This window comes from Aspergillus tanneri (assembly GCF_003426965.1).
Source record: "Aspergillus tanneri strain NIH1004 chromosome Unknown AapTan_6_pilon_pilon_pilon, whole genome shotgun sequence".
NCBI classification, from domain to species: Eukaryota; Fungi; Ascomycota; class Eurotiomycetes; order Eurotiales; family Aspergillaceae; genus Aspergillus; species Aspergillus tanneri.
The window spans coordinates 788,346-808,682 of record NW_022984633.1 but is presented as its reverse complement, the minus strand read 5'-3'; the positions used below and the strand labels follow the sequence as shown (position 1 = coordinate 808,682).

The 20,337-nt window shown below is 50.8% G+C and overlaps 10 protein-coding genes across 10 annotated transcripts; 6 read left to right on the top strand and 4 right to left on the bottom strand.

Moving 5' to 3' along the window:
• Window positions 1-74: 74 nt before the first annotated feature.
• Window positions 75-1,099, bottom strand: ATNIH1004_008311 (endonuclease/exonuclease/phosphatase family protein; the record flags this gene model as incomplete). The annotated part of the gene is made up of 2 exons (XM_033572922.1): window positions 75-308; window positions 359-1,099. 2 exons carry the CDS (start codon window positions 1,097-1,099, stop codon window positions 75-77), a joined length of 975 nt encoding a protein of 324 aa, XP_033423474.1.
• Window positions 1,100-1,313: 214 nt separating this feature from the next.
• ATNIH1004_008310 (uncharacterized protein) lies at window positions 1,314-2,583 on the top strand (the record flags this gene model as incomplete). The annotated part of the gene is made up of 2 exons (XM_033572921.1): window positions 1,314-1,490; window positions 1,555-2,583. 2 exons carry the CDS (start codon window positions 1,314-1,316, stop codon window positions 2,581-2,583), a joined length of 1,206 nt encoding a protein of 401 aa, XP_033423473.1.
• Window positions 2,584-3,105: 522 nt separating this feature from the next.
• On the top strand, window positions 3,106-3,458 carry ATNIH1004_008309 (uncharacterized protein; the record flags this gene model as incomplete). Its single annotated transcript, XM_033572920.1, has 2 exons — window positions 3,106-3,222; window positions 3,315-3,458. 2 exons carry the CDS (start codon window positions 3,106-3,108, stop codon window positions 3,456-3,458), a joined length of 261 nt encoding a protein of 86 aa, XP_033423472.1.
• Window positions 3,459-5,069: 1,611 nt separating this feature from the next.
• ATNIH1004_008308 (serine/threonine-protein kinase) lies at window positions 5,070-6,505 on the top strand (the record flags this gene model as incomplete). The annotated part of the gene is made up of 4 exons (XM_033572919.1): window positions 5,070-5,113; window positions 5,196-5,403; window positions 5,457-5,613; window positions 5,688-6,505. The coding sequence occupies 4 exons, from the start codon at window positions 5,070-5,072 to the stop codon at window positions 6,503-6,505; spliced, it is 1,227 nt and encodes a 408-aa protein (XP_033423471.1).
• Window positions 6,506-7,207: 702 nt separating this feature from the next.
• On the top strand, window positions 7,208-7,978 carry ATNIH1004_008307 (ubiquitin-conjugating enzyme E2; the record flags this gene model as incomplete). The annotated part of the gene is made up of 4 exons (XM_033572918.1): window positions 7,208-7,234; window positions 7,287-7,298; window positions 7,451-7,601; window positions 7,695-7,978. 4 exons carry the CDS (start codon window positions 7,208-7,210, stop codon window positions 7,976-7,978), a joined length of 474 nt encoding a protein of 157 aa, XP_033423470.1.
• An 871-nt stretch (window positions 7,979-8,849) lies between these two features.
• Window positions 8,850-10,405, bottom strand: NUO49 (NADH-quinone oxidoreductase subunit D; the record flags this gene model as incomplete). Its single annotated transcript, XM_033572917.1, has 3 exons — window positions 8,850-8,887; window positions 8,945-9,665; window positions 9,731-10,405. The coding sequence occupies 3 exons, from the start codon at window positions 10,403-10,405 to the stop codon at window positions 8,850-8,852; spliced, it is 1,434 nt and encodes a 477-aa protein (XP_033423469.1).
• A 424-nt stretch (window positions 10,406-10,829) lies between these two features.
• On the top strand, window positions 10,830-12,086 carry RPC40 (DNA-directed RNA polymerase core subunit RPC40; the record flags this gene model as incomplete). Its single annotated transcript, XM_033572916.1, has 3 exons — window positions 10,830-10,874; window positions 10,933-11,037; window positions 11,112-12,086. The coding sequence occupies 3 exons, from the start codon at window positions 10,830-10,832 to the stop codon at window positions 12,084-12,086; spliced, it is 1,125 nt and encodes a 374-aa protein (XP_033423468.1).
• Window positions 12,087-12,360: 274 nt separating this feature from the next.
• On the bottom strand, window positions 12,361-13,899 carry ATNIH1004_008304 (NEDD8-activating protein UBA3; the record flags this gene model as incomplete). Its single annotated transcript, XM_033572915.1, has 6 exons — window positions 12,361-13,112; window positions 13,170-13,466; window positions 13,517-13,596; window positions 13,657-13,662; window positions 13,716-13,817; window positions 13,871-13,899. The coding sequence occupies 6 exons, from the start codon at window positions 13,897-13,899 to the stop codon at window positions 12,361-12,363; spliced, it is 1,266 nt and encodes a 421-aa protein (XP_033423467.1).
• Window positions 13,900-14,084: 185 nt separating this feature from the next.
• On the top strand, window positions 14,085-17,561 carry TEL2 (telomere length regulation TEL2 family protein; the record flags this gene model as incomplete). The annotated part of the gene is made up of 6 exons (XM_033572914.1): window positions 14,085-14,210; window positions 14,254-15,109; window positions 15,160-15,390; window positions 15,696-16,245; window positions 16,301-17,017; window positions 17,096-17,561. 6 exons carry the CDS (start codon window positions 14,085-14,087, stop codon window positions 17,559-17,561), a joined length of 2,946 nt encoding a protein of 981 aa, XP_033423466.1.
• A 185-nt stretch (window positions 17,562-17,746) lies between these two features.
• On the bottom strand, window positions 17,747-20,081 carry VPS33B (Sec1 family protein; the record flags this gene model as incomplete). Its single annotated transcript, XM_033572913.1, has 4 exons — window positions 17,747-19,240; window positions 19,304-19,515; window positions 19,756-19,951; window positions 20,004-20,081. 4 exons carry the CDS (start codon window positions 20,079-20,081, stop codon window positions 17,747-17,749), a joined length of 1,980 nt encoding a protein of 659 aa, XP_033423465.1.
• Between the last annotated feature and the right edge of the window lie 256 nt (window positions 20,082-20,337).

Sequence of the window (20,337 nt, the reverse complement as noted above, 5' to 3'; positions counted from 1 at the left end):
CTACTTTTCCTGTTCGTATGTATGTCAAATCCTTTGGGTCAAAGACATTCATTGCTATGTATCCCATGAACCGCTTAAGTCTCTACGGATGGCAAGATTCTGAATTCCACCTGCAATCCCAAATGATCCGTCACCCACATTTCCTCACCTGTTTCGCTGGAACTCTCACTATCCGATTCCTGTGGATAATCGATCCATATCTTCTGCTCAGCGCCGATTCTCTCCAGACTCTTCACCTCCAGACCTCCACAGAACAACACCTTATCCATACGGCTACAGCCGAATTTCTCCTTCATCCGGTCCGACAACTGCTGACCCCATGTGAACCCCTCCTCCGTGCCCTCGTACCCCCGAGCACGAGAAACGCATCGGAAAGTCCACATTCCTCCGGGGCGGTAAGATCCTCCGACGCAAATGCATTCATGTCCCCTGCAAGGACAGCCGCATACGGAGTTGGCAGCGAGTCTTGCGACTGCGCGACTTGACCATGATCATGGCCGTGCATGAACTCCGACGCCCGACGGAGTTGCATTGGTCGAAGCGGAGGACGAGAGACGAGACTCTCGAGATGGGTGTTGCCTAGTCTAATGATCCTGTTCTCATTGCTGCTTGTACTTTCGGTGGGTTGGATGTCGATGTTAATATCCACGAAGAGAGCATCACGCTGCATTCGTGATGGTGAATACAGCACGCGGAATACCCTTTGCACGTCTAGACGCTTGTCAATTAGCGTCGTGGTGCCATATCTGGCGCCCCAGTTCACGTCAGATAGATCTGTGATGAAGAAACGGTCTCGGATCCACTGTTTCTCTTGGATCAAGACCAGGTCAGAAGAGACCATCTCCTGTAGGAAGATCATACTTGGGGTGTTAGTAGTGTTGGTGGTGGTGTCCCCGTGGAGTTTTGAGAGATAGCTCAGGGCTGCATTCATGCGTTCGGTCTTGCAGGGGGCTTGGAAATCGATGTTCCATGTTGTGAGACGCAGGGTTTGGAGATGGGAATGGGACCGTTGGGTGAATAAGACAGGTTGCCAGGTTTGGTTCACCCATGTATAGAAGGACTGGGGGTTGGGAGTACTTGTGTGTGCGGGTTGAGACATGTTAAGTTGGGTTGAAGAGAGAAATGTGGGGGGGATTCTAGTGTTGTAAGTGTTAAGAAACATTCACCAAACCACGGTTAATGTCCAAGTGTGTTGATGATTTTTTTCATCCATTTGCTTAATTTTAGTCCATTTACTTTATTCAATTACTATACATCCAGAGATGTAACCTTCTGCGTCCTCTGGCGCGGAATACCACATCTATCCATCCATCATGGCCTCGATCTCCCACAAATCCGCGCGCTTTGAATCACCTTCTTCTCCCAGATCCTCTGGACAGTGGCGACGCATCCTGCAAGACATCAAGCTGCTGTACTTCCGTAGTCAATACAAGCAATGTGCTACGCGCTCTATGGAGGTCCTCCGGACCGCTGCAGAGCCGCCGAGTAAAGTACACATACATGCTCTTATTGATCTTTCTCTTAGGAAGACTCGCTGACGAGAAGAGTGTATAGATCCATCCAGTCCACAAGACATATCTATACTACTACTGTGCCATCTCCTACGAGGGCATGGGTCGAGCAGCCCATCAATACTCCTCCACCAAGCTGACTTTCCTCCACTCCGCTCTGGACTGTTTCGTCACCTGTTGTGCTGTTTTGCCGGACTGTCTTTCGGTCCCTGATATCCCAGATGGAGGAAGTCCTTCGACAGTCGTGGAATTCACGTCTCCATCGGAGACGCATGATCCAGCGTCTTCATCACCGGCTAGTAGTTTCGACACAATGATCACGGACATCCTCGACCGGGAGCCAGACAGTCTAGTAGAAGACGATCCATTCCTCGACACTCCATGTAAATTTCCATCCCATCAACTGGGAAACCCCGTTCTGATACCCTCTCCATTGAAGATCCGGAAGTCCTTCGAGGATCTGAATCAGAATGCACATCCACTCCACCACCAGCACCAGGAAAACGTGACCCCCGAGACCCCAGCAAGGAGGACACGCAGGCCTCCTCCGCTACCTATCAAGATCGTACCATTCGGAACCACCAGCAAGGAATCGTCAACCGTGCCTCCTCTCTCCATCCACAAACACCGCAGTCAGCACGGTTCTGGTTCATCCATGACATCGTCCCACATCATGGCTATCAACCGATATAACAACAGTATTCGCTTTCTACGCACACAAATCAATTCCAGTATTACCTCCCTGCACGCCTTGATCGACGACGTCCGCCAAGTCCAGCAGTCGCGTCGCGCATCGAAGAATATCCGTCGCTCCGGGTCATTCTGGAGTTTCAGTCCCATCATGGAGGAAGGGGAGGAGAACTTGAACTCCGGACCCGGGCTCGATCGAGCGTCAGCATCAATGTCAATGTCAGGGTCCACCAAGGAGACGCATGCGCAGCGGATTGCACGGCTTCGAGCCTCCGGTTGGAAGACTGTGGGTCTCCGATCTCCAAGCAGCAGATGGAAAGGCGCAGAGTACTACAGGCAATATTGCAGCGCTGTATTGGATGAACTGTATCTTGATCCCTGAAATCGAGCGTATTATCCCCCTCGGAAGCTCTGATGATTTGGATCGTCCCCGGATCGAATCCTAGTTCAACGGAGTCGAGGGGATTCGGGTTCTTTGTTTCTCCTTGTATAAGTATGACATCTGCATTGGTTGGGAAACATAATTGTAATACTAGTCACCCTAAATAAATAATTCAAGTCCGTTTGTACAAAGAATCCACGTTTAGGACGCTGGTTAGTGCTAGCCCCAGCCAACACCACCCCTAATCGTAAATGGGTCCAACGCATTGCCCCTTTTCGGTTTATGAACGTTCCCCTGGTGGAGTCTAGAGGCGAAAACTTGCCTTAGTTGATGCGCTACAATTATAGCCGAATGGGTAGTTTGGAAGGGATATTAGATTTAGTGTCCTTCGAGATGGTTTTTTTCCTCTAAAAACAAAATTTAGTTTTGCTTACCAACTCTTGGCGGTTCCTTGATTATGGGTTCATTTTTCATTCTATATTTTGATGTATTGACATTTCTATACCCCCGTTTGTCAACATCATGCGAATCAGCTGGCTGGTCAAGGTCCTTCCGGTCGTTCTGACCGGCACCGTCGTGTCGGTCTTCAATCTGGATATTCACGATGCTCATAAGTCTCAGTCGATGGGATACCTCCAAGTGCAAAGAAGGGGGGGTGGCGCTGGCAGAACTGGGCGAATCAGGCAGGATATGGCATGAAGAATGCCGTGGCCAACAGTGCTCTGTTTTAGCTGTCGGCTAGACTGGCCCACTGCACGGGTAATCAGACGTACTCCAATAGAGCGCAGAAGATCTGGGACTGGAGTCGCGAGTCTCCGTTGCTGAATGAGAAAGATTGGAGTATTGCTGATAGTACCTCTGTGGACGATAGGTGAAAAATGGCGGGCTATGATCAGTGGTCGTACGACTAAGCTATGTATCTGGGCGGAGCGACATTACACGTGTAACGTAGTAAGTGACCGACGATCCAGCCCAGATGATGATGATGACGGTGTGGACTGACTCTCCACATTGCTTCCGGCCTTAGATCAAGGGTGACGACAGATGGGTAAAGGGTATCAATGGACTTCTGGCCACCTTAAAGTTATTCTTCCCCGCCAAGTATAGCGAGCGCCATCATGAGCGAAGTCCTCCGTGAACCTATGGGAATATGCGATAAGAACATGGAGATGTTCAAGGGCATCCTCTCGCGCAACCAGTCTGTTTTCGGTCAACTTGGTGCCCTTTAACAATCAGGGCCCCTACACCGCGAAGAACTCTGGGGGTCGTACCAACACTACTGGAACCGCTGGGGCGGTAGTGCCACAGGAAGTCCCAGTACCACGGGCAGCCCTAGTGCCAGTGTGGTCTCCATCGGGATAGGCTCTATTGAGAGAGTTCAGGGATGGGTTATCACTGGGTTTGTGGCCGGGGTTGTTGCGATGACTGCGATGTAGTAGACAGTGACTAGTGGTTATAGAAAGTATGGATGTCAGGTGATGCTGTCAGGTGATGAAGATGGATGCCTGAACTAGACTAGTCGGAAATAATCCATTGTAAGGCTGAAGTGTGGCCCTGGGCAACGGACCAATCAGCAAAGGGATGGCCTAGCCGCTTGTGGCTGTGCTGGCGAGTGACGCGCAAGAAAGTCGATCGTCGGGCCAGACTTCGGGTCAAGAAATCAGTCGATTCGTTCGTCTTCGTTAATTAATTTTAATTCATCCATCTCTTATGCCTCGTCGCTGTTGTTCGGATTTCTGCTCCTCTTTTCCTCCCCCGACAATTTACCTATCTGCTGGGATCAGGACTACGTCCCGATCTACAGACACCCGCTGTTCCCCTATCCTGTCAGCCAGTAGTAGTGACTGAAGGACTTAGCCCGTCTTGTCTCAAATCTAGGTAGCCTTCTCCTAAGAATCCTACTCAGCCTTGAAACGTCTCTCCTACTTCCTTCTCTTGTCCTTCTGTCTCTCGAATTTTTTAACGAAGGGCAATATTCGTCTCCTTGAATTTCTTCGCCGTCGCCCCGCTAAAGCCCCCCCCCTCACGTGCGGGGTTCCTATCACCACTGGCCTGCCTGAGCTCACCGCACATTTGTTGGAATTTGATTTGCAACCCGGGACCTGCCAATACGGCCCTGTTTTGTCACTATGAGCTGTGAGTGCTACTTTCTTGTCCCTCGTCCTACGTGCCTGTTCCAATTGCTTTCTGCCATGATGTTGCTCGCCATTCGTGTTCGCGCTCGCCAGTGAGAACGGAAGCTGGCTATGTCCCCTGAAACCCTGGTGCCCGAGTCTACCTCCCAATTCCTCGTATATGCCACGGCCTACCTCTATTGTGGCTCTTTGGAGCGACAGTGTAAGCCTTTGGGCATTGCTCATTTCCTTGTGGTTTCATGGTCTGGTTTTCTGTGCCATTGGGTTCAACCCTATTCTCCTCATTCCTGGTCTCTTTCAATTAGACTTGAGGAATAGACACTAACGATGGCCTCCACTTTAGTCTCTAATATGCTCAACAAGCTCTCTGGGCAGCCAGAGAGCTACGAAAAGAAGTACAATCCTTTGTCCCCTTTCTCCTCCGGTCCTTGTCTGTGTTATGAACCATGTTAAATGACCGGTGGCATCCCGCTCCAGGTCGCTATACAAATTCGGAAGAACCCTCGGTGCTGGCACGTATGGTATCGTCCGCGAGGCTGATTCTAGCTCCGGAAAGGTCGCTATCAAGATCATCTTGAAGAAAAATGTCCGCGGAAATGAGGGCATGGTCTACGATGAACTGGAGCTGCTACAGGCGCTCAATCACCCCCACATCGTCCATTTCGTCGACTGGTTCGAATCGAAGGTAGGTCTGGTGTCGGCACCTTCCAGGGATGACCGCACTGATAATGCGCTTAGGACAAATTCTACATTGTGACGCAGCTAGCCACGGGTGGAGAGCTGTTTGACCGTATCTGCGAGTATGGCAAGTTCACGGAGAAGGATGCGTCTCAGACCATTCGACAGGTACTGGATGCAGTGAATTACCTGCACGAACGGAATATTGTCCATCGAGGTTGGCGTGTCCCCGTTGTCCACCCCATTTTCCCACGAATGTCACCTCTACTAACACATATTTTCTGCGTTCAGACTTGAAGCCTGAAAACTTGCTCTATCTTACTCGGGATGCCCACTCACCCCTCGTCCTGGCTGATTTTGGCATTGCCAAAATGCTGGATAACCCTAGCGAAGTGCTCACTAGCATGGCGGGGTCGTTTGGCTATGCGGCGCCAGAGGTCATGCTGAAGCAAGGCCACGGAAAGGCCGTGGACATGTGGTCGCTTGGTGTGATCACGTATACCCTCCTTTGTGGATACTCCCCCTTCCGGTCAGAGAGCCTGTCGGACTTGATTGAAGAATGCAGTGCTGGTCGGATCATCTTCCACGAGCGCTACTGGCGCGATGTCTCCAAGGATGCGAAGGACTTCATCCTTACCATGCTTCAGCCGGATCCATCCAAGCGCGTCACCTCCGAAGAGGCCCTTAAACATCCCTGGCTGACCGGCGAGTCGGCCGGCGACCGTGATCTGCTACCTGAGATCCGTGCCTACATTGCTCGCTCTCGTCTCAAGCGAGGCATCGAGATTATCAAACTGGCCAACCGCATTGAAGCGCTTAAGATGCAGGAGGACGATGAAGAGGACATCCCCAGTGTCAATGATGTGGCGGAGACGGCCGAGGGTTCTGATAAATCCGGTGCCGCCGCAGGATCAGCTGCCAATGAGCAGTATAGTCCGGGGTCATCAGCCGAAGGAGAGTCCGGTCACGCTAAGAAGCGCAGCTTGAGCAAGGTCGCCCGCGGAGCGATCTTTCGTGAAGTGGTCCTGGCTAAGGTCCGTGAAGTCAAGGAAACGGAAGAGAGAGAGAGGGTCGAACGAGAAGCGCGTGAGCGAACTTCACATACATAACTGACTTACCGGGCGGCGTTGATAGTGTGAGTAGGTTGAGCTACTCTGGACTATTTCTACGAGAGTCATTCTCCTCATCATCTGGATTGCTTTGTGAATACCATCATTTCCATGATTCCCCGTCTATATTTTTATACAATGTGTACATTTCATTTTTGTGGATGACTTTGTGAACTCAAGGGTTGTAGTTATACAATCCCACAGCCTCCTTTTTCTGCAGCTCTGCTTTGTCCTTTCTCTTTGTTTTCTTGTCACATAATGGCCCTTTTACTCTGTATCCAGAATATCGTCTGATCAGGAGTGTTCCGTAGTGATTGAATCATGTGTCACGTGGCCAGCGATGAGGGCAACCGGCGCGCCAATCAGATGATCGGCGGGAAACCAGGTGATCCGCATCAGTCTCTCTCTCTTCGTCGCCGTATTTGTACCTGGGTCTTCTTGCTCCTTCGCTCTCTTCTCCTTGCCTCATCTTTGCTCCGTGGCCCGCCTCATCTCCGTTTTGCCCTTGTCAACTTGGATCCCTCTTGTATATAGACCTCTAGCTCGTGGTGGATCCCGCGTTGTTGTCAATACGTCATACTTTCCGAGGAATCTTCACTCTAGCTGCAGTGGATATCGACCTGCAAGGTCCTTTTTATTAGCTTGATACGACCTTTGGTATGAGAGATACCAAAAAGATACCGAAAAGTGATATCTCTCACAATGTTCGCCACCAAGCGTCTGAGCAAGGTACTACCTATATTCTGCGTAGGAACTGGACCCATGTTAACATCAATTCTAGGAGCTCATTAAGGTATCCACATTCTGTGTTTGCCAGCCCCATGCGTTTTGTGATCTCCATGTGTCAATTTTTCATTTAGCGACATTGAAAATACCCCTTTTATACAGTCGGTCCGGTGATTCGCAATGGAATGCATGGTTCATACTGATCACTTGTTCCTCCAGATGAAAGACCACATGCCTCCTGGAATCTCAATTGCAAAGGCGGAAAACCTGGAAGAATGGCAGATGGATATCCGAGTCCTGGATGACAATCCTCTCTATCAGAACCAAATTTATCGATTGAAGTTCACATTTGGATCCAAATACCCCATTGGTATGTTGCCTCTCCCACCTCTTCTCGGGAACAACATTTTTCGTGCATTAGGAACGACTCGTTCGAATAGCTAACCATCCACCTTGCTTTTAGAACCCCCCGAAGTCCAATTTATCGAATCCCCTAGCACCTCCGACACTCCGCGTCCTATCCCAATACACCCTCACATCTACAGCAATGGCATCATCTGTCTCGACCTACTGAGTTCCGCCGGCTGGTCTCCGGTCCAAACGGTCGAGAGCGTCTGTATGAGTATTCAAAGCATGCTGACAGCTAATTCGCGCAACGAGCGACCCCCTGGTGATAGCGACTTCGTTTCTTACAACCGGCGTCGACCGCGCGATATCAACTTTATGTACGATGATGATAATGTCTAATCAAATCCTATTTATTCCCTTTTGCGAGGGACCTGGATAGACACTGGACGAACTGTCGCGTCAAAATTGGTACAATACCCTTGGTCGCGGGCTTAGACTATGCCGAATTGTTGGCCGTGGCGGTTTCTTTCTCATACTTTCGTTTTGTGAGGCATTTTTTTGCATTGCTATCGGCGCGTTGTCATTTCCTGGAGTTTTGCGGATTGGAACGGAGGTGTCATTTTTGGATGATCCTCTCTAGGTCTCTCTCTCTCTGGTTCTGTCACGCACACCATCATCTCAGGTTTCTCTTCTCATGTACTGGTGATTCACATGAGCTGGGCAGTGCAGCCAGCATAGTATCATATCACACTATACTTACAGCGTGCAAATAGTATATCCGATTCTGAAAACGGAAACTATATCATCCTACTGACTGAGCACATCAGGTTGGTTGTAATGAGAAATTCGAGTGTCACTATACACACAGGGTTATGACGAAGCGGCAAACAAATGGAAAATAGGATAGGGGTCGAGGAAGACGACACGACAAAAGAGAAAAAAATTAAAAACGCCATGAAAACAAATTGGTACAGGTATAGGTAAATAGATAGGCGGACAGATTGATCACCATGGCTTCTGTTTCCTGTTTTTGTGTTACTCGGCTCAACCCGCACACATACAAATATCCAAACTTGATTTCCAAGATTGCAGAAGGCAATCGGTGGACTCCAAGCAAGGACAAATGATATCTTCGTTTTGTTTATGCATATTCATCCCCGTATCTATATGATGTAACGTGTTTCAGTTTCGACATTGTGTTCTGAGCTGTGTCCGGCTTCCCTCTTTAGTTTTACAGAAGTTGGGAGATCATTTAGTCCATCTTTTTGCTTTACCGGTCGACTTCTCCGAACACCAGATCCATTGTACCTGGAAAGAATACATATTAGATTGAAACTCCGGAGACGATCGAGACAGGAATCTTACCGATGATGGCGACAGCGTCAGCCAGAAGGTGACCACGAGAAATTTGATCGAAACCACCCAAGTGAGCAAATCCAGGAGCACGGATCTTGCAGCGGTAGGGTCTCTCGCTTCCATCGCTGACCACGAACACACCCATCTCACCCTTGGGAGCCTCAATGGCCGAGTAGGTCTCACCTGGGGGAACAGCATACCCCTTGGTGAAGAGGAGGAAGTGATGGATAAGAGCTTCCATGTTCTCCTTCATGGCCGCGCGGGGAGGAGGCGTGATCTTGTAGTCCTCCACGCGGACGGGACCGGCGGGCATCTGGTTCAAGCACTGGTGGATAATACGAAGGGACTGACGGAACTCCTCCATACGGCAGAGATATCGGTCGTAGCAGTCGCCGTTGACACCAACGGGAACATCGAACTCAACCTTATCATACGCGTCATAGGGCTGGGATTTCCGAATATCCCATGGGATACCAGAACCACGGAGCATGACACCAGTGAAGCTCATGTTCAGAGCATCAGCAGCGTTGACGACACCGACTCCCTGGGTTCGAGCCTTCCAGATACGGTTATCAGTGAGCAGTTCCTCAGTCTCATCAATGCGATCACCGAACTGAGTGGCCCACTGGTAGATATCATCGAGGAGACCGAGCGGAATATCTTGGGACACACCACCAGGGCGGACATAGGCGGCATGGAGGCGGGCACCGGAGACACGCTCGTAGAATTCCTTGAACGTATATCGGATCAGCCCAATTAATCCCCTTGAAGAATATTACCAAAGACGCTGCTTACCATGAGCTTCTCACGCTCCTCAAAACCCCACAAGAATGGCGTCAAAGCGCCAACGTCCATAGCGTGAGAAAGGACGGACATGAGATGGTTCAGAATTCGTGTAATCTCTCCAAACAGTGTCCGAATATACTTAGCTCTCTCGGGGATATCAATATTAAGCAGCTTCTCGACAGCTAGCGAGAAGCACTGCTCGTTCGTCATCATGGAGACATAGTCCAGTCGGTCGAAATAAGGCAGAGCCTGCATGTATGTCTTGTATTCGATCAATTTCTCAGTACCACGGTGGAGCAAACCAACGTGGGGATCCGAGCGGACGATCTCTTCACCATTAAGCTCCAGAATCAGACGGAGCACACCGTGAGCGGCAGGGTGCTGAGGACCGAAATTGACCGTGTAGTGACGAATCTTGCGGCCGACCCCTTCATCCTCGGACTCTAGGCCCGCGGGAACTTCGGGTTCTCCAGTGCCGTTATTCTTGTTGGCCAGAGACGTGAATGTTGGGTCAGTTGGAATGAGTCTAGTTGCCTGGTAGCTGGTGGGCTCGGCGTAACGACGAGGTAGAGACGTAGCTATCGAGCGAGTTCTGGGGACGGTCGTGTTTGTGGTAATGGTAGAGCGGCGGAGACAAAGCCTTTTGGGCGCGCTGGCCGCCAGGCGAGTAAAGGAAGCAGCCATTCGGGAGAGGAGAGAAAAGGAGAGAAGGACGAGGAGGAATCAGGAGGAGGGGGGGGGCTGACGGTCCTCAGTCCGGACGCAATTGATGGAGGGACTCTGGGGATGGTCAATTCGGCTTGACGATGTGAGGGTGAAAGAGACATTTTGGGGACTCACGTGATATTGCGCCTGGTCATCAGGCCACCTCTGGTTGGTCTGGGGGACTCCGTCTATTCTGCACTCACGCTAGTGAGACTCCGGCAATAATCCTCCAGACAGCCCGGCATTTTGCATGCAAAACTGCGTGCAACAGGGTACAGAATAACGGGGTAGCAATCAGCCTCAGGCACGCAGAAATTCTGCCGGTTTTCTACAGAACTTTTTTCCCATTCCCTCCCGACGTGCTATCTATCCTAGCCTTGTCCATCTCTCATTGCCGCCCACCATGGCGCCTCTTGTGGCCTCGCAGGAGGAACTGGATCGCAGAAGGGTAAGTCCCTTGTTTACGTATCCTACATCACCGACTTATGTGTTCATTGCCATTCCAGATCGTCAGTATCAATCCAGAAACCGTCTCCAACATTCCCTCCACAGATTTCCCGGGTCACTGGCCTGGCGAGTCTCACGATTGGTCACTGGATCAATTCAAAAACGTATGTGGTTTGCTCTCTGTTCTCTCTTTTCGCTCTATTTCATCTACCGAATTCTCATGCATGTCGGTCTACAGGACTTCAAGGTCGAATTCCACCAGAACGAAAGATTTGAATCCTCTTTTTCCTTGATCGGACTTGACGCATCCATCGCAAATGCTTTCCGTCGCATTCTTATGGCAGAAGTACCCACCATCGCTATTGAGTTCGTTTTCGTCCATAACAACACTTCCGTGATCCAGGATGAGGTGATCGCACAGCGACTGGGCTTGATCCCCCTGAAGGGCTCAGTGGAAGGCATCAACTGGATGAGCTGGTTCAAGAAGCCGACTGAGGATGACCCAGAAGGCGGTAGCACACCCAGCGATTATAATACCATCGTTCTACGACTGGACATCGAATGTACTGAGAATCCCAATGCGGACCCCGAGGAGGACGACCCCCGCAAGCTGTACAAGAATGCGCACGTGTACGCAAAGGACATTACTTTCCATCCAGTCGGTCGCCAGGAGCAGTATTTTAGCGGCGATGAGGCGATTCAACCGGTGAACCCCGATATTCTAATTGCCAAGCTCCGTCCTGGACAAAAGCTAGACATGGAATTGCACTGTATCAAGGGGATTGGTGCCGACCATGCCAAATTCTCTCCCGTCGCCACCGCATCATACCGTTTATTGCCTGACATCCAGATCCTGCGTCCCATCATTGGCGAAGATGCAAAGAAGTTCGCCAAATGCTTCCCTCGAGGCGTCATTGGCCTTGAGCCCGTGACCCGTGAAGAGGCGGCTCAGAAAGGCAGCGGGTATGAAGGACACCAGGGTGAGATGAAGGCAGTTGTCCACAATGCCTTTAAGGATACCGTGAGCCGAGAATGTCTGAGACATGAGGAGTTCCAGGGCAAGGTCAAGCTTGGCCGTGTGCGCGACCACTTTATCTTCAACGTCGAGAGTACTGGCCAGTTTGAGAGCGACACACTTTTCCTGGAGAGTGTCAAGGTGCTGAAGCTGAAATGCGCGAGGTGGAAGAGAGGGTTGGTGGATCTGGTACGGTAGATGTGTCGACTTCTCGCGTGGCGTCAACCCATATAATGCATTGACTGGCGTTGGAGTACTGCTGTTCTTTTGCGTGTTTGTGTGTACATTTACGAAAATGTTGGTCGCGACCTTCTTTACAGTTGGGAGTATGGGTAGGAGGGCAATGCTTCACAGATATAGAAAACGCAGCTTTGGATCTTCGAAATGTTGATGTCTAGTCATGATCAATCGTATATCCGTTGTAATGGCATCATGTCTCATTCCGCACAGGGAGAGTAGACTCTGCCTTAATCTAGCTAAACGCCAATCGGTAGCGGAAGTCGATTGTATACGCAGGGTCGCTGACTGCGATTTCCTGCCCATCTGCAACCAGGTCCCTGAGCTTGCACTTCAGATTTGCCCGCGTCTGTTCCTCCAACTGGGGTGGGAACCGCTGGTAGAGTGTCCTCTCTTCTGTTCTCATGCTGGGCTTCTTCAGCTGGGCTTCAGGTCTCTCGCCCAGAGTCTCGATGAAAGCATCCAGCGTCATATCCGGATCCACCGTCATCTTCCGCGCCAGATTGCCGCAGACAGGACAATCCGGTTTCTTCTCCGCCTCGAAGGTGTAAGTATATACCCCCTCCTCGCCAGCATACATCATATAATTTTCGAGATAGGGATTGCACGAGGTGGCAATCTTCAACGCTTCGGAGGTGGTTGAGGCCGCGATGACAGCATTTGTAGATGCAATCGCCGGGATGATGTTTTTCACCACTCCTTGAGCCATCTGGAACGTGACGCCGTGGATGTTGAACTGCCCCGCACGCTCGAGGGCAGTGTTGTAGATCCAATTGATGTGCTCCAGGTCATCGCTGTCGAAGGTGTCATCTTTGCGCTGCTCTTGCCAGGCAATTTGATGGGCCCATTCAATACAATGCTGGGGTTGTCGGGGGATAGTTGCAATCGTACAAAGTGGGACAGCAGGCCTGGGGGCATGCATGTCAAGTTGGCACTCGATACATGAGGACAGTGTGGGCAGGATCACACGGGCCTGACCCTTGAATCCTATGATTAAAATTAGCTATATCCTTGCTGCCTACTCTCAGGACCAGACTCTCATACCTTCCGTGCCACCATCGATAAGCGGCTTCAAACTTTCCGGGTCGTCGCCATCGACCATGCCAATGAGTGTTGCATTGATCCACCGTCTAGCCTCAATGCTATCGAGGCCGCATACAATGATTTTGAATTGCATGTAGTAATCTTCATCCTTGTCTTGGATTTTTCCCACATATGGGGTAATCTTGACTCCTTTAACCCGTCTTTCTACGAATGAGGCAGCAACTTCCGCTTTAGGTTTGCCGATATCCGATTGACGGAACAAGAATTGTCGATTCAGGTTGGAGATATCAATGGTGTCTGGTCTAATAAGAATTCGTAGGTCAATCCGTTATTTACGAGGAACTTACCCATGTCGATAACATGGATGTCTTTGAACCCAGACAAGGCCAGGTTCTTCAGGATCTCACATCCCAGACCTCCAGCGCCGCTAATCATTCTCGAATTAGCTTGCTATCCTATCATATCCCCGAAGGGGAACTAAACTCACATAACCCTGGACCCATGTTAGCGAGTTCAAGCTAGCGTGTAGTCTGCCTAAATACATACAGGACTTTTGAAGATTCAAGTGCATTAATCGTCTCTGATCCAGGCAACCAGTCCTCGTCACTGTGTGGGCCTGCTTTAGACAAGACATTATAAAGGTATTTCCTATACAGCGTTAGTAAGGCTCATAAAGAGAGTGTGTAAACTGTGAAATGTACCATCGAAGAGATGAATTAATAGAAACCATTTTGAGAGGGCTATGGATTCAATCTCAACTAAGTGATAAAGCGATCTACAGACTCAGGCAGCGTACAGCTGCCCTGCAAGTATGAAAGGGGGGTTACAAACGTTGTATGGGGTCCAGGGTGGAACGCAGGTATATGTAGAATCGGACTGAGCAATCACCACCGAGCCTTCTGCGAGATTCCCGTCATGGACTGCGGGGTGGACAGTGTTGGAGTGACGTTGGCGCTGCCTCACGAGTTGACGGCTGCATCATCCCCGGCGCACGTGACCCGCGCTCCATACAATCAATTTCAGTTCCTCCGCCGGACACCTGTTCTTCCCTCGTTTCTGTCGAAGCATAAGATGACCCTCTCAGAACATGGACGGACTCCTTGCTGAGATCAAAACAGTCAAGCATGACCGGAAAGGCGTGCTCTTGTCTTCTGCGCCCGAGGAGCCTCTCGTGGCCAACTCCGAGGGTGAGACGGGGCCGAAGGCAGATCTGAACGAAGATCAACCATCAGCAGATTACATTCTGACAGTACTCAGGTCGAAGCCTGATGGGACAGAGCTCTCGCGGGTCCTTGCAATATTGGATCCGTTCAACAAGCGCACGAGCTCCCCGAAATTTGACGTCAGAATCCCAGGCCCAACCACTGCCCAAATCCTCAAAGCCTTGGTCAGCATCACGATTCCTGATCACTGGAACTCTATAGATTCAGGCAGCTGGAGATCAGATTCAAGCAATACCAAGGCAAGGGCTGCTTTGTTGAGATGTCTCAGTAGCGTTGCTGGAATCAGCTGCTTGATCACCCAACTTCGTTCCCTCATAGCTTCGTCAAGGTCCTCGAAAGATTCAGGGAATCAAAGACATATCAGAGACCTTCTAGCGGTGATTTCTGCTCTATTAGAACCAAGGGATTTTGCACTGCGTTTGCACACGAATATTGAGGCGCTCTATAGCAATTCTACTCAGAAGCAGATCGTTTGGAGGGAACTGCTCTCTCTAATTGCTGCCAGTAGGGTTCTCTCGACGGCGGCAGAAGCGCTTACGTTACTTGGAGACATTTCCGGCGTGAATGCCATCTCCTGGGTAGGAGAAGGACCTCGATATGCGTCCTGGATTGGCATCAACATTTGCCACATGGCTTCGAAGATAAGCCCGGATAATCAGGAACATTGGAAAGCGGTCGCTTCTCTGACGGGACGAGCATTAAGTCTTGGCTACACAGGTATGTTTGGCTTGACATTCTGATGTATTCCATGCTAAGACTGGCCCTAGATAAAGTAGTGGGACAGGTATATTCCGGCCTCCTAATCCAGCAGGATTTTCATACCCAATATACCTCCCTGTTTGACAACCTCCGGCCCACAGAGCAACTCAAGGTGATAGAGGCCGTTTTCTGCGATGTTGAAAAGAAGCATTTCTCCATTGATCTTTCCAGAGAAGAAAGAGGCCATGGCTCTGACCAGGTAGTCAAGGGCGTGGCAGCCTTATGCTCTATTATTCTACGTGGGCGATCGAATCTGCATGCCCAAATTATTGACTGGCTGTCGAAAGGCCAAGGGGGCTCAGTCCAAACAACAAAACTACGACGAGCTATATTAGCTGGATTTGCAGATCAAAAAGGCATGCATACATCCTTGTACTATCAGATGATCTACTAATGCAATCGGGTGCAGACTTGATACAGACCTTGTTCACGAAGGGACTGGAACAGTCTTCTGATAAATTATATATAAAATATGCACCCACGTGGGCTCAAGAGGGTAAACATAGTTTTCTAAATTCAGAATACAAGTACTGATATACCTTAGCAAACACCCAGGTCATCCTACTGGCAGCTGGTTACCTACAACGTCTTGACCCAGGAGCAGTTAAAAGCATAGGCCGCTCTGGTATTTTCCTCAGCACAGTCTCCAATCGCCTGGCAGCTTCTTCTAGCAGGCCTCGGTTCTTTGGCATGATAATCGGAACTGCAATTTCCCGCCTCATTGAAGAGCCGGGAAAGGCCATGCGGTTTGACCTTGACGAAATGGACGGTGACGAGGCACGATGGTATCTGAACCTGATCGAATCGCAGGATGCCATTGGCTCATTGAAATCCATTCAATTCCCGCAAGAACCGACATCGAAGCCGCAGAAAACTCCGGCCAAGGACCTGTCCCTTGCTTCGACAGCTAACAGAAAGCAACCTAGTCAGAAGCGCATCAAAATCATGTCAATCGAAGAAATAGACGAGCCGGAAAACGACCAGTCCGAAGATGAAGACGAAGACCTGATTCCCTATGAAAAACCCGATGAAGATCCTTCTGATTCTGATGAGGATCCAACCTTGGTCCAACGGAATCGACCAACCGCACCAGTGTAAGTCAAACCGTCTGTCTCCTCTCTTACAAACGCAACCATCTAACCTCCGAAGATACATCCGCGACCTTGTCATCTATCTCCGAGACAGAGAAAACATCGAACGCTACGAACTCGCCATCACGACAGCGCCATCCCTCATCCGACGAAAGACAGGCTTCGGCACCGAACTGGCAGAGCATACCGAAGAGCTCGCACTCATTCTAGTCGGCTTGCAGGAGCAGAGCAAACTGCCAAAGTTCCAGGAATACCAAGTTCAAAGCATGATCGCGTTGATTGTTTCACAGCCCCTGAAACTCGGCCGCTGGTTCGCGGCCATGTTCTTCGACGGCGATTTATCCCAATTCCAACGCTCCGCTATCCTCACAGCCCTGGGACTAAGCGCACGAGAGATAGCCGGCAACGGTGAGGAAGATGCGCGAACGATCGGCCTTCCAGCACTACCGGACACCTCGTTCCCGTCGAAGAAACTCCCGGCCAGTGTGGAATCCTTATACGTCAGCCACACCGAGTCACCCATCGCAACCCTCACTCAGAAACTATCCCAAGCTTCCCTAGAACCCCTAGCAGCCAACGCCGCAGACGCCGTCTCAGGTCCGAATGCTCTCAAAGTGCGAACCTTTTCTTCTCGAATGGAGGTCGAAAAGAAACGCCAGCAACGCGAGTCGCAACGCCAAAAGTCAACCATCAATGATCTCCACAAGGTCTTATCAGATGGATTCTTCTATCCTCTCAAAGGCCGGTTCGAGATTCTCATGATACATTTCTCATCGTAAGCGTTCTCCTTCCCTCTCCTTGTACCCGATCACTCCACAAACGATAGGTTTTCGTAACTAACTCACTTCTACAGATCCACTGCACGATCCCACAACCCATTCGTTGTCCCTCACCTGCTATGCCTCTTCATTCAAACCCTGGCTCTCATCCTCTCCACCATGGGCCCGCACACCCCCTCACTTCCGTCTCTCACGCAAGAAACCCTATCTTTCCTCCTATCCCTACATATGCGTCCTATCGCAGACGACCCGGCTGTGCTCTCGGCATTTCTGGCCCTGTTTCTCACCATTATAGATCTAAATATCGAATCTGGCACCTCGGGGGAAGAACGACTCGTCACTGAATTCGCCTCGCAGGTTATTGAGTTGCGCGACTGGGCGGGCCAGGTTTTTGATCGGACCGCTGCGGCTCATACGCAAGGAGACGATGCTCGTGACCGAGTGAAGACGCTGGCGGCTGGCGTGATGGTGAAATTGGGGGACGTTATGGAGAGGTATCAAGGACGGCTGATGGGGGTAGGCTCTGGGTTTAAGTATTAGAGATTTAGTTTAGGTTGGAAGGCTTCTTGTTATCCACGGTGGTCAAGACAGATCTAACTGTATATGATGCATAAGACTGGTTTCTACATGATAGTCATATAAACATACGTTCTTGTCATTAAAGCTATGTCTTACACATATCATGTTATCATATCAAACGGTCAAAGCCACCTTACATGGATTACTCACTCCGTCGTGGCAAAACCACCACTCTCCGTAGCCGCATCCATCATACGATCCCCATTTATAATACTCGTTGTACAGATGACGATCCTACGACGGGGCGCTTCCTGCGCCGCGATGAACCTCAGCGCCGCAATCTCCGTGAACGTGATGCCACCCAGGAAAAAGACGTAGATAGTCTTGGTGGCGTTATTGCCGCTGATGGTCTGGCGTGCACGGACAGCTTTATCGTCGCCTTTCTGCACGATACTGAACGTGGCGCCGCGCGCACTCTTCACAACGTCCTCAAACCCAAGCCAGCCGGGCGAAGCCATGCTAGCAGGACTGGGCGCAGAGGCACCCGAACCGCCGCGGATAAGAGAGAGAATGTACGGTTTCTGCAGGACGCATTGGACAAGACGGATGCTCAGCGGGGCGAAGCCGCTGTAGACGTAGGAGATGTCGGTGGGGTCTTTCTCGCTGACTTCCTCGACGACCAGACGCAGGTGCTTGCGCAGGTAGGTGTAGTTCGTCTTAGAGCCGGACTGGGCGCTCGTCGTTGGCAGGAGCATGGCGGTGGCGGAGGAGCGCGGCTGTAGGAGGTCCATCCTCTCCAGGGCTGAGAATGTTAGGATATGCTGGTAGCCATAGGCATGGACGATATGACGTTTGAAGGCTTCGAGGTCGCGGGGCCGCAGGCCACCCGACATGCAGGACTCTAGACAGAGAAGGCGGAGGATAGTTTTAAGCGGTACGTCGCGAGCGATCAGCTCCTCGATGGAGTCGTGCTGGTAAGTGGGGTCGGCGCCGGCGGCGTGGTTTTGCTGTACTTCGAGGATTTTGCGGAAGGTGTCGGAGCGGGTGTTGCGCATGATTTCTTCAGCGAGGTTTGTATGCACACGGAGGCTTTGGTGCTCGAGTTGGTATGTGGGGAGCTTGTTGACGAATTCGCGCAGCTCTGATGTCGACTTGGCGCTATGTCGACTTTCGTACTCGTTCTCAAGACGCCGAGCTACTTTGTTTAGGATGTCGCCAACGATGGCAAAGTTGGTGTCGCGCAGTTGGCTGAAGAGTTGGTCCGTGGCGTCGAGCTGAATCTTCCGCTTCTGACCTAACTTGGACGTCTGCTGTGGTGCTTTCGAGGACTCCTGCGCCTGGGGTGCGGAGGTCATACCGACGATGGCAGTATCCACGTCGGCTTGGTTCTGTTTGATGCCCACTGTCTCGTCGATTAAGCCTTCGTAAGTGAGCTGGGTGAGAAGAGGCGTGCTGAAGTCGACGTCGCGGTCAATGATGACCAAACTCTCTGTGTCTGCACTTGGAAGCAGGCCTCGCGTGGCTAGATCGGCCAAGCCGGAGCTTTCTTCGGCATCCAATTCCTTTCTCATGCGCAGAAGTAGGTCGGCCAAGCGACGGGCGTTGTCACCCTTGCCGATGATACGCGGGAAGTATCCATGCCTCTGCTGAATCTCCATGAGAGCCTTTGCGGCGATGAATATACAACCTGGATCCTTGTGCTACGAACAGTTAGTGGTTTTTTTTTTTTTTTTTTTTTTTTTCCTGGAACGTTCTGTGCCTACCAGGTACAGATCATGAAAGGAGTCTTGCAGCTCCAAGGAAAGGACATCCTGCTCCAGGGGCACAAAGTACAGGGGAAATGAACTGATGTTCACGTCACCGATAATGCCAGCCTCTTCCAAGATGGCAGTGCTTACGAGGGTGCGCCGGGGCACCCAGAAGATGGAGAACTCATATTCAACACGGCCATTCCGCTGCAGACGCTGGATCTGTTCTGGAGACGATGTCAGCTCACATTGATGGTCATAATTTGGCCAAATTATGAAAGAAGGCCATAGAGATAAGCTAGCGATAAAATCGGTATTGATATTGGAATCTCGAACGACTACGTAGAGTGGGAAACGCATCCGCGTAATCTACTGTCCGACCTTTGCCTCCACGAGATAGAGGGTGACAATTTACAATCAAATGCACATCCAGGAATAGAAAACAAGGAGGAAAGAGACCAACGTACCGGCCACAGCCCGCACCTGGGGCGTCTTTTCAGCATGGACTAAGAAGATGACATTGCGTTGCGAGGAATCGACATTGGCATTCTCCAGGAGAAATACACGGTCCACGCCGTACTCCTGCAGCAGCGAGAACTTGACAAACAGCCCAACCGGACCAGTCAGATCCTGGCTGATGACGAGGTTCTTCTTCCCACGCACCTTGGATGGTTCAGCCTGAGCACGCGCAAGGACGACCAGGAGCCTTACTCACGCCTTCCAGGAGAGTCAACAGGTTCCTACGCGTCTGTTCCCGGAGAAAATCTGCATCTGATGCGGGATACGGTGCCATTCTGGGATGCAGGATTGCAGAGAGTGTGGAAAAGAAGAAGAGATAGTTGCCTGTTTGAGGGCATTGAGGATGTGGAGAGGAGAGGCTAGCAGATGACTCAGCAGTGGCTGGTGAATTGCGTGGCTTGAGGCTCAGTCATAATTTATCCTAATATGTCCTAGTGCCAGCACAGCCCCACACTGCCACCATTGTACTGTCACTGTCATGTCACAGTTCTAGTTGCCTATGGCCATTCCACTCAATAAATCCTGTACCC